At 46.8% G+C, this 11,828-nt stretch overlaps 1 protein-coding gene across 2 annotated transcripts in view; it reads left to right on the forward strand.

Moving 5' to 3' along the window:
- Positions 1–11,828, forward strand: part of ASAP3 (ArfGAP with SH3 domain, ankyrin repeat and PH domain 3) — a 43,400-nt gene that overhangs the window by 17,339 nt on the left and 14,233 nt on the right. Inside the window, exons 2-5 of one of the 2 annotated variants that reach the window (XM_004377133.1) lie at positions 5,874–5,946; positions 6,041–6,186; positions 6,997–7,071; positions 8,196–8,245. In XM_004377133.1, coding sequence (XP_004377190.1) covers positions 5,874–5,946; positions 6,041–6,186; positions 6,997–7,071; positions 8,196–8,245 — 344 coding nt within the window. The remainder of the gene's footprint in view (positions 1–5,873; positions 5,947–6,040; positions 6,187–6,996; positions 7,072–8,195; positions 8,246–11,828) is intronic. The other variant, XM_004377134.1, reaches the window with a different exon arrangement.

Consider the following 11,828-nt stretch of genomic DNA (forward strand, 5'->3'; position numbering starts at 1 on the left):
ACTCAAATTCTAGTAAGAAGACCAGACTTGATGGTCTGACCGAGACTGGAGGTACCCCAGAAAGCATGGCCCCCGGATTCTCTATCAGCCCAGAACTAAAACAATTTCTGAGGCCAACTCTTCAGACAGGAGTTGGACTGGACTGTGGGACATAATGTAATACTCGTGAGGAGTGTGCCTCTTAGCTCAAGTAGATACAAGAGACCAAAGGGGCAGCTTCTATCCAGAGGTGAGATGGGAAGGCAGAGAGGGTTAGGAGCTGGCTGAATGGACATGGGGAATCGGGTGGAAAGGAGGAGTGTGCTGTCACAGAATAGGGTAAGCAATTAAGGTCACTTAACAATGTATGTATAAAATTTTGTATGGGAGACTAACTTGAAATGTTAACTTCATTTAAACTACAACAATAAAAGAAAAAAAAAAAAGAAAGGAGTGGTTAGAATTCTCCACTTTCCATGCCCCTTTCAGGCACTTGTGTGTTTATGTGCCCTGTGAGCCTCTTGAAGGAAGAGGCCACGTCTGATCATCTGTGTCCCAGGCATCTGACACCATGCCTAGCTAGAATAAAAACAAACAAACCCATTGCCATGGAGTAGATTCTGACTCATAGCAACCCTGTAGGACAGAGTAGAACTGCCCCCTAGGGTTTCCAAGGAGCGGCTGTTGGATTCGAACTGCTGACCTTTTGGTTAGCAACCCAACTCACCAATAAATGCTTGTTGAATAAATGAATGAATGATTGAACTATGTTCCTCTCTTTGCCCATTCTTCCCAGAGCAAGCCTCCCGCCTCCAGCAATCCTACCATTTATACCAAGCACTCCCCAACCCTGCCCCACAGTGCAGTCTCTTAATTTCTTTTCCACTTGCACCGAGCATCACAACTTAAGGGAAGCTTCCCTGACTCTTCCAGGCAGGCACAACTGTGCTTCCTCTGGGCTCCCGAGTACCTTGTCCATCGTCCATTGTAGTGCTTATCACATTGCATTGTTGTTGCTAGCCGCTGTGGAGTCAGCCTCTCACTTACGGTGACCCTGTGCACAATGGAATGAAATGCTGCCTGGTCCTGTGCCATCCCCGTGATCGGTTGTGTATTGGACTGTTGGGATCCATAGAGTTTTCATTGGCCACCTTTTAGATGTAGATTGCCAGTCTTTTCTTCCTAATCCATCTTAGTCTGGAAGCTCTGCTGAAACCTGTTCAGCGTCATAGTAACATGCAAGCCTCCACTGACAGACAAGTAATGGCTACGCGTAAGGTGTGTTGTTGGAAATCAAACCCAGGTCTAAGTGAGTATTTATTTGGCTCTTTCTTTAGATGATGATGTCCCTGAGAGCTAAGATTGTGTTCTTTTTACATAGGGTGTGAACAGATAGTGGGCACTCAATAACTAGTTGAAAGAATGGATGAATAGCTGTGTGAACTGTGGTTGCTAACAGCAATAGGAATAAGAACAGTATCTTACTGGAAAGACATTTCCTGATATATGCCTGACAAGGGCATCAAGGGATAGTTTATGGGTGATTAAGGTGACTTACCTGCCTATACCAGATAGGTCTAGGTTTAACTACAAATAACAGAATACCTAGTATAACTGTGGCTCATACGAGATAAACAGTTATTTCTCTTTCGTGTGAAAGAAGTCCAGAGACAAGTAGTCCAGGGCTGACAGGGTGGTTCCCCAATCAGCAGGACTGTACTTCTGTTCTTCTGTTTTGTTGCTTCACCATCCACAACCAGTGGTCTCCACCTTATGGTCCAAGATGGCCGACCTGAGCTCTAGACATCACAGATGCATACTAGCCAGGAGAAAAGGGTGATGGGGGTGACCTTCCCTTCCTTTTAAGAATACTTTCTGGAAGTTAGCAAATGAAATTTCTATTACATTGCATTAGCTAGTTCTTAGTCCCATGACCACATTTAGCTACAAGGTAGGCTGGGAAATGTAGTATTTATTTTGAATAGCCAAGTAGCCATCTGAAAAGCCAGGCTTCTTGTTTGTTAAGGAAGAGGAGAGAAAGGATATTGGGAGCCAACCAGTGGTCTCTGTCACACTGCTTTTATGGCTGCAGGGAAGAGAAATTCTCTCAAACTTGCTTAAGCACTAAAGGGAATTTGATGGATTTGGAAGTATTTCATGGAGGCCAGGGACAGGAAGTATGGAAGGGCCTCTCAGATACTAGGATCTGAAAGCTGCCAGAAGCCAGAGAAGCTCTTCTCTGCTGCCTTTCTCTGGAAGCATGGGTCTCATTTGCTTTTCTACACATCTCCTTTTTCTCTTCTCTCTGCACATGGCGGCAAAGACGTCCCAGCTTTAGCACTTCCAGTTAATTAACTAGCTTCCTAAAGCCTCAATTCCAAATTCCAAAGAGAGAGAATCTGATTGGCCCAGCTTGGGTCAAGTGTCACCTCTGGTCCAGTCAACTCTGGCCAGAGCAATAACAAGGCAGCATGGGCCCACCTCTCCAGTTGAGGAGAACAGTTTTCAGAGAATGAGATCATGGGATGAGGAGACTCCCCAAAAGGTATCTAGAGCATGTATACTCTCAGGTCTGTGTCCCAGGACTTTGCAAACCATCATTCATTCAGGCAAACAGTAATTGAGCACCTTCTGTATGCCAGGGACATGGATCAGCCCTCTAGGAATTTTTCTAAATCTCTTTGGAAATTGTTTTATGTTTTTTTCTTTAAATTTTATTTTGTTGTTGAGAAAATACACAGCAAAACATACACCAATTCAGCTGTTTCTAATGTACCAGTTAGTGACATTGATGACATTCTTCGAGTTGTGCAACCATTCTCACCTTCCTTTTCTGAGTTGTTCTTCCCTCATTAACATAAACTCACTGCTCCCTAAGGTTCTCATTCATTCTTTTGAGTTGCTATTGTCAATTTGATCCCATATAGATAGTTCTTAAAAAAAACCATAATGCTCAAGGCAGACCTTTTTTACTAGTTAAGCTAAACTATTGTTCAGTTTGAAGAAGACTTCAAGGGATATTTTTGGTTCAAGGTTCAAAGATTATCACATGGCAATAGTTTCAGGTGTTCATTCTCCCTCCATGGTCCAGAAAGTCAGGAGTTCATGAGAATTTGAAATTCTGTTCTGCATTTTCCCCCTTTTGATCAGAATTCTGCTATGGAATCTTTGATCAAAGTGTGTAATAATGGTAGCTGGGTACCATCCAGTTCTCTGGTCTCATGGAAAGTGAGGCAGTTGTTCATGGAGACAATTAGCCACACTTTCCATATCCTCCTCCTATTCCTAACTGTCCTTCTTCTGTTGTTCCAGATGGATAGAGACGAATTGTTGTGCCTTGGATGGCCGCTTGCAAGCTTTTAAGACCCCAGGCACTACTTAGTAAACTAGGAGGTAGAACAGAAGCACTAAATACATTATTAGGCCAATTAACTGGGTTGTCCCCTGAAACCATGACCCTAAACCTCCAAGCCAAGGACCCAAATCCCATGAGGTATGTGGTTGTACATAAGCAGCCTCAGCAGCTACCGTCTTTTTTTTTTTGTCATTGTTGCAAATATATCTATCACACAACTTTTGCCGGTTCAGCTTTTTACAGGCATACAACTTATTGACAGCAATTACAATAATCAGCTGTGCAACCCTACTCTTAATCAGTGCAATTTTTCTATCACCGTTAACCCCCCTTTTCCCTGTCTGTCCCGCCCCTGGTAACCACTAATAAACTTTGGTCTGTGTACATTTGCCTTTTCTTGTCTTTTCATGTAAGTGAGGTCATAAACAATATTTGTCCTTTTGTGATTAGCTTATTTGCTCAGCGTAATGTCTTCAAGCTCCATCCATACTGTAGCACATATCAAGACTTCATTTCTTCTACTGGCTGAGTAGTATTCCACTGTATGGACCACATTTTGTTTATCCATTCTTCTGTTGATGAGCATCTAGGTTATTTCCACCTTTTGGCTATTGTGAATAGTGTTGCAGTGACCATTGGTGTACAAGTCTCTTTTTTGAGTCTCTGCTTTCAAGTCTTTTGAGTATATACCTAGGAGTGGAATTGTTGGGTCATATGGTAGTTCTATTTTTAGTGGAAATTGTTTATATTTTTAACCTGAGCTATCTTTTGGACTGAAGTCATAGCTTCTTAAATTAACTGCCTTTTAGTTTTCCCTTTTCAAGTTTCAAGGTGGGGATCAAGGTCTAATATACCGGGATTTGGTGAACATGTGTCTCCCTATCTGGATCTTTGGGAATTATAGAGATGACCATGTTCTCTTCGCTTATTTTTGTGTCTCCAGTAAGAAGTGTCCTAGTTCTTTAGCTGAATCAAATATGGCTCCCTCTCCCCAATCTATGTGATTCATTGACTTTTTATCTTCAGCACTGGGATGGGCCACCACTGCCAGGCAGGAAAGTATCTCATGTTCATGCCCAGAGAGGAAAATGTTAGGCTTCTAGTTCCGGTATGAAAAGTACCTAGAATTTGATGGACCTTTCTGGAATCAGCAACAGATCATAGGTGCTGTTTATTGAGTACATACTCTGTGCCAGACACCAGGCTAAATCCTCTACATGGAACATCTCATACGTGTAGTCCTCGCAACAACCCTGATAGGTAAGCCTTATTTCCCCATTCTACAGTTGGAAAATGGGGAAATTCAGAGAGAATAGGCAGCTTGCCCAAGGTCACCTAGCATCTCTGCCATCAGAGGCTTCCTATAGGACTAGGGCTTCAAGAACTCTCCACACTGCCTCCAAGGTCTGTGCTTGTCTCCTGTGAGTATCATTTAGAATCTTTGGAGATACCATCCCAAATGTGTTTGCTAACTTGTCGTGTTGAAGTCACTCTTCTTTGAACAAAAGAAGAGTTGGGGTCAGGGTGGGGCTGTGGTTTGGTGGACAGAGCACTGTACTGAGACATCCTTCAGAAGCCCAGCTCAGCAGCCACCCCACAGTGTGACTCTGGTCAAGGCCCTTCCTTCTTTTGGCCTCAGTTTCCTCATCTGTGGGTCTGTGGGTTCCTTCAAGCTCTGACATTCTATAGTTTCCAAGTTAACAGCATTTCATTGAAAGAGGGAGTGTGTCTGGGAAGTTTCCCATCTGTGCCAAGCCCTCCTGGGGTGTGTGAGTCCTGCTTCTTGCTATGTCATCTTCTGACCTTTCCCACCGTCTGTTGTTTGTTCTGCAACCCCTGGACTTTGGGGTTGCCTGATGTTGTCCTGCCGATTCTCCCCAGTGGCAGTGGGGCGTGCTGTCTCTACCCTCTCTCACTCCTTGGACCCGAGTGTCTGAATGCCTCAGCCCTTTATTGCCCACCAAAGGATCCAACCTCTTCCTCCTTGGCCTCACATGGCTGTTTATTGAGCGTAGGATTTAAATGCTGAACACATGTTTCCCGGCTGTGTCTTTGGGGAATGTAGAGATGTCTGGGTTTTCTCCTTTGGTTTTTTGCTAAGCATTTTGTACATATTTGTCAAATCATTAACCCTCTGTGGAGTCCACAGTGTCATCCACATTTTGCACACAAAGCACCCGAGGCTCAGAGAGGTTAACAGATTTGTCTGTATTAACACACTAATTAGTGCCGGAGCCGAGCTTCACACTCTGGTCTGGCAGACCCCTTATGCCACATGCCTTTGTGTCTCTGCATTTGCTTGGCCTGTATGGGAGTTGGGAAGAAAAGCCTGTGATCTTCCTGGAGTGGCATGATGGCTCTGTGGTTTCCCTGTGGCCTGAATGGAAGAGAGTAGAAATGAGTTTATGTTTGGTGGGGGTACAGGGTGGCCCTAGGGAGGTGTTCCGGAGGCCAGCAAAACTCTGTGTGTGTGTTCAGAAGAGAAAGCTCCCCCTGCCCAGCTCAGCGCCCCTGAATCTCTGTCCACGTTTGCTTCCAGAGCCTGGAAGGAGACCAAGCCATCCTGCAGAAAATAAAGAAGTCTGTGCGGGCGATTCACAGCTCCGGCCTTGGTGAGCGAGACAACTCGTGCTCAGCCTGCCCAGGCAGCCCCTTTCTCAGCCCCAGCCTGGTGCTAACTCTGAGCTCCCTTCCCTCCCTCCACAGGCCACGTGGAGAATGAGGAACAGTATCGAGAGGCTGTGGAGTCCTTGGGCAACAGCCACCTGTCCCAAAACAGCCACGAGCTGTCCACAGGCTTCCTGAACTTGGCTGTGTTCACTCGCGAGGTGGCCGCACTTTTCAAGAACCTGGTGAGGCCACTTACCTTCCTCAGCCAGCCCTTAGCCCAGGCTCGGGGTAAATCTAGTGGTCCTAAGAACCTGACCGAGAAAGGGCTGGGTTTCTCCCTTCTCTTGTAGTCTTCCGTGACCCCTGACCCATGACCTGAGATCCCTTTCCCAGCTCTAACTGCCCCCCCCCTTGCATTCTCCTCTTTCCTCTCACTTCTCGCCCAACTCTACTGTCTCTCTTTCCTGCCTCGGCTTTCTCTTTGGTGGCTCTGGCGACTACCCAGGGGCAGAGGAGGGCTCAGAGCAGGAAGAGCCCTGTGAGGGATGGTTCCCTGAGGAGGTTTGGGGAAGGAAGGGATAGACTCTGGGCTTCCTGCCTTTGCACCATGGCTGCTGCTGTCGCCTTTCCTCACAGCCCTCTGCTTTCCCAATCATGTCTACTTCAATCTCAAATCCTGGAACCTACCCTTGCAAGCCTCTCAGCTCCTGTACATGGCCCAGGTGGGCTTTAGAGAGTCAGAGAGAAGTGAGGGTGTTCCTGGCAGGGGAACAGAGAAGGGACTGACCATGGGATGCTCTTGGGTGAGGTGAGGTGAGGTGAGGTGATGAGGCTGAGTAAGTCAGGTGTGGTGGCAACAGCTTTTATGGGATGCTGACTGACACCCCCCTTCCCCTTCTACCCTTCCATCTTCAAATCTTTCTCTCCCGAGCCTCCTTTACCCCCCACTGGTCCCCCTGGCCTCAGGATACTTCACTGTACCCTGAGCCCCTTGAGGCTGAACAGACAGTAACCCAAGGCGGGGGTGGGGCGGGGGATCTGTCTTTTTCCAGATTCAGAACCTGAACAACATTGTCTCTTTCCCCCTGGACAGCCTGTTGAAGGGGCAGCTGAGGGACGGGCGACAGGTAAACTTTAGTGTGGGAGCAGGGGTGCACAGACGTGGTGAGATGGAGGGAGACCATAGGGGAGGCAGGGCTGGGCTGAGGCTGAGACCAAGAGAGGGAGCTATCATGGTGGCAGTGCTGACCCTGAGGAGGAATGGAGAACCCGGGTCTGGGGTCAGCCTAGGGCAGCTGACCTACTGTCTACCAGGCCCTTTGTGAAATGTCTGATGCTGTTCTAACAATGACCCTCTGAGGGAAGTTCTATAGACACTATCATCCCCATTTTGCAGTTGAGGAAACTGAGGGTCAGGGAGTTAAGTAACCTGTTAGTAAGTGGAGGAGCCAGTGTGGGAATCGAGGACTCCTGAGTTCCACGCCTGGGCTGTTCTTTCTGTGTCTGGCAGCCCCTGACTGGAGACAGAGTGGAGCTCAAAAAAGGTGACAGAATAATCTCCCTGGGAAGTCTGCCCTAGAAAGCTCAGGGGAGGAGCTGTCCTCCCCTCAGAGGACTCCTCCCTACCCTCAGCTGGGCAGCAGCCTGGGAACCACCCAAACCAGACAGGCAGCTTTTTCACTTGGCTGACTGGGGCACCTGGAAGTCTGGGCTGTTCAGAAGGGCGTGATCAGCCCGGGTGGGTGAGCTGTGTCAGGGGTCAGCCAGGTCTCACTGGCTTGCTGTGTGGCCTTGAGTAGACTTCTCAACCTCTCTGTGCATATTTCTCAACCTGCCCCTTCCTGGTGAGAGGATGATATGGTACTAGGCAGGGGAAAACAGTGGGATCAAGTTAGGGAAGGAGTTTGACCTTCATCCTTCCATCGTCATCGTCATGGTTGATCTCCATCTTCTGAGGAACCATCAACCCCCCACACCCCAGGCCAGGGCCCACCAAACCTGACTGATTGTTTGCGACCGAGAGGAGAAGGTCAGGTGGGAGAAGACACTTAACCTTGAGAAATGGGGTCGGTTGGGTCTGTTTGGGGTGGGGTGTCAGGGCAGGTTTGGAGTCAAGGCCACTGGAGCAGGGTTGATTGGAGTAAGGCTCAAAGCAGCACAGGCAGGTGGGGTCCCCCTCAAGGTAGCAAATTGTACTGCTTATTCTAGAGCCTAGCGTCCCATTGGGAAAATTGTTCTTTTTAAACTTCAGGATTCAAAAAAGCAGCTGGAGAAGGCATGGAAGGACTACGAAGCCAAAATGTAAGTGGCCACAGCCAGGGTGGGCTGTCCAGGAGAGCCATGCTTATGTTGCACAGAGGTTGGATATCAGGAAGAACCTAAATGCTGCCTGAATGTGTTGCCCAGGCATGCATGGCATCTCACTCTCTAGAGGCATTTGCAGGGGGTGGTTTATGCCCAGTCCTGACCAGAGTCTGGGGCCCACCACAGGGAGCTATTGTGAAGGGGGCTTCAGGGTGCTGAGCAAATCCATCTGCTCTGTGGTGCCAGATGTGGGCATGGGTGGAAAGAAGCTACCACTTACTGAACACCTCCATGTGCTAGACATTTATTCCTCACAGTTACCCAGCCCTGTGAGGGAGATGTTAGCATCCCAATTGTCAGATGAGGAGTTGGAGGTTCAGAGAGGTTAAGTCACTTGCCCAAGACCACACAGCTAGACAGAGGCAGAACTGGGGTTCTTGCTCCTTGCTCGTCTTTCCACAAAACCAGGCAATATCTATAAATATTTAGTTGGATATAAAGGACAACGAGGGAGTTGTTATATCTAGACCACACGATTCTCCAGGTCACTCACCAGCTACTGGGGCATCTTGAGGACAAAAAAAGAACCTCAGGCTCCCAGTGACCCACTCCTTGGTGGGGAGACTCCTCAGGCTTTTTTCCCCAGGACTCATAGATCCCAGCCCCAGTCCTCTGCCTGCCCTCAAGGCCCTGCAAGACTCTACCTGACCGCGGAACATTGTTCTTCTTTGTAAAATTTTGTTTTCTTTTGCATTTTGCAAAAATAGTACATATTCATTAGGAGAAAAAATTTCAATTACAAGGATTAGAGTCATGTGGGAGTATCTGATACATCTCTGTTGTTTGAATTTTTTTTAACAAGCTATGAGTAACACTATAATTTTATCATTTAAAAAAAAAGACAGGGGGAATTACCAAAAAATAGGCAGAAAATCCTTAATTTCCAAGCCTAAGGTATGAACATCTTTCCAGTCATGTTCTTGGTCTTTATATGGTTCCTATACATAAAGAAATATTTTTTAGAAAACTGAGATCATAATAATCATACTGTTTTGCTGTTTTTTCTCTTAAAAACATACCATGACTATCTTTCTACCTCATTACATATTCGTATAACTTAAATGGTAATATATTTAATCTGCCCCTATCATAGGAGAAGGGGGCTGTGGTGGCTCAGCGGCAGAAGTCTCACTAGAAGTCTCACCTTCCACGAGGGAGACCCAGGTTTAACTCCCAGCCAGCGCACCTCAAGTGTAGCCACCACCCATCTATCAGTGGAGGCTTGCATGTTGCTATGATGCTGAACAGGTTTCGGCAGTGCTTCTAGACTAAAACGGACTAAGAAAAAGGCCTGGTGATCTACTTCTGAAAATCAGCCAGTGAAAATCCTATGGATCACATGGTCCGATCCTGTTGTACATGGGGCCACCATAAATCGGGAGCCAACTTGACAGCAGCAACAACAACAACAGGAATCATTGGGGAAGCATCCTTGGAAACAAGTCTTTGCTCTCACTCATAATTATTTCTGTAGTGTCAATTCCAGGAAGTAGATCCTCTAGTTCCTAGAGCTACGGAGACCTCCCTGAGTCTGAAGGAAGGCCACATCCTCTCCTTCCACCATAGTCTGTGGGTGTTGGTCCTGTGATGAAGAGCATGGGAGCTATGTGGCCATCCCTGTAGGTGCCTCATCCCTGCCTGGGATGGGCTGGGACCATCTGTTCCCGTTAGAGGCCCAGGGAGGTGTGCTGCAGACACGAGCTATCTTTGACTTTATGATTTGATGTGGGGCCACATGGCCCTCATCTTCCTGAGTGGCTTTGACTAAGCTCTTAGCTTTCAGGGCTTTCTGCCAAATGGAAAGAATAAGCCCCACCCTGCTGACCTTCCCCAAGCAGCTCTGCTTTTACCAGATTTGTATACTGAGCTTACCTGTAACATTTCATTTAGAGAAAAGACTCCCTTTTTTTTAAAATTGTACTTTAGATGAAGGTTTACCGAACAAATAGTTTCTCATTAAAAAGGACATGTATTGTTTTATGACAATGGTTAACAACCCCACGACATGTCAACACTGTCCCTTCTCAACCTTGCGTTCCCTATTACCAGCTTTCCTGTCCCCTCCTGCCTTCTAGTGCTTGTCCCTGGATTGTTGTGCCCATTAGTCTCATTTGGTAATTTATGGGCCTGTCTAATCTTTGGCTGAACAGTGAACCTCGGGAGTGTCTTCATTACTGAGCTAAAAGGGTGTCCGGGGCCATACTCTCGAGGTTCCTCCAGTCTGAGAAAAGACTCCATTTTATTGTTGGGGAAAAGAGTTTGCTAATTCGGTGAGTTATTGGCAGGGCCTGAACTAGAACCCAGGGTTTCTGTGTCTAGGGCTCTTTCTGCATGCTAAGGTCTCTTGGTTCCTGCCATGCAAACTACGTAGTTTGCGCTATGTGTCCTAGGACAGGTGTACATATACGTTCTGTACTGGTTTCCTAGGGCTGCCGTAACAAATCACCACAAACTGCAGAAATTTATTTTCTTGCAGTTCTGGAGGCTAGAAATCCAAAACCAAGGCGTCGGCAGGGCCATGCTCCCTCTGAAAGCTCTAGAGAAGATCCCTAGCTTCTGGTGGTTGCTGGCAGTCCTTGGCGCTCCTTGGCTTGTGCCAGCATCACTCCAGTCTCTGCCTCTGTCTTCACGTGGCTATCCTCCCTCTGTGTTTGTGTATCTGTGTTCAAATTTTCTCTGAATTACCATAGCTGAGGCTGAGAGACAGAGCTATGGTAATCACAAAGCTGTTTGAGTATTCACAGCCTATCTTCATGCTGAGCTAAAGGGCTCCTGTCCTTTAATCTCCACTAGACCCTGTATAAAAAATATAAAATGAATAAATAAGGAAGTTAACCTGTTGCTGTCGAGTTGATTCCGACTCATAGTGACCCTATAGGACAGAATAGAACTGCCCCAGAGGGTTTCCAAGGCTGTAATCTTTTCAGAAGCAGATTGCCGCATTTTTCTCTTGTGGAGCAGCTGGTGGGTTCGAACGGCTGACCTTTCAGTTAGCAGTCGAGCTGTTAACCACTGCACCACCAGGGCTCTAAATAAGGAAGTACCATATACTTTATATATGTGTATATATATATGTATAATCTAAAGGAATTACATCACTAGCATCATCAGAATCCTGCCGTGTATTGAAGGTTTACCACATGCTAGGAACTGTGCTGAGTGTTTCCCATGCATTATATCACCTGTTGTTGTTAGGTGTCGTCAAGTCAGTTCTGACTCATAGTGACCTTATGTACAACAGAACGAAACTCTGCCCCATCCTGCACCATCCTGACAATCGTTGCTATGTTTGAGCCCGTTGTTGCAGCCAATGTGTCAGTCCATCTCGTTGAGGGTCTTTTTTCCACTGACCCTCTACTTCACCGAGCATTATGTCCTTCTCCAGGGACTGGTCCTTCCGTGATAACACGTCCAAAGTATGTGAGATGAAGTCTCACCATCCTTGCTTCTAAGTAGCATTCTGGCTGTACTTCTTCCAAGACAGATTTGTTCATTCTTTTAGCAGTCCATGGTATATTCA

Source organism: Trichechus manatus, unplaced genomic scaffold, assembly GCF_000243295.1.
Source record: "Trichechus manatus latirostris isolate Lorelei unplaced genomic scaffold, TriManLat1.0 scaffold00048, whole genome shotgun sequence".
In the NCBI taxonomy this organism is placed as follows: Eukaryota; Metazoa; Chordata; class Mammalia; order Sirenia; family Trichechidae; genus Trichechus; species Trichechus manatus.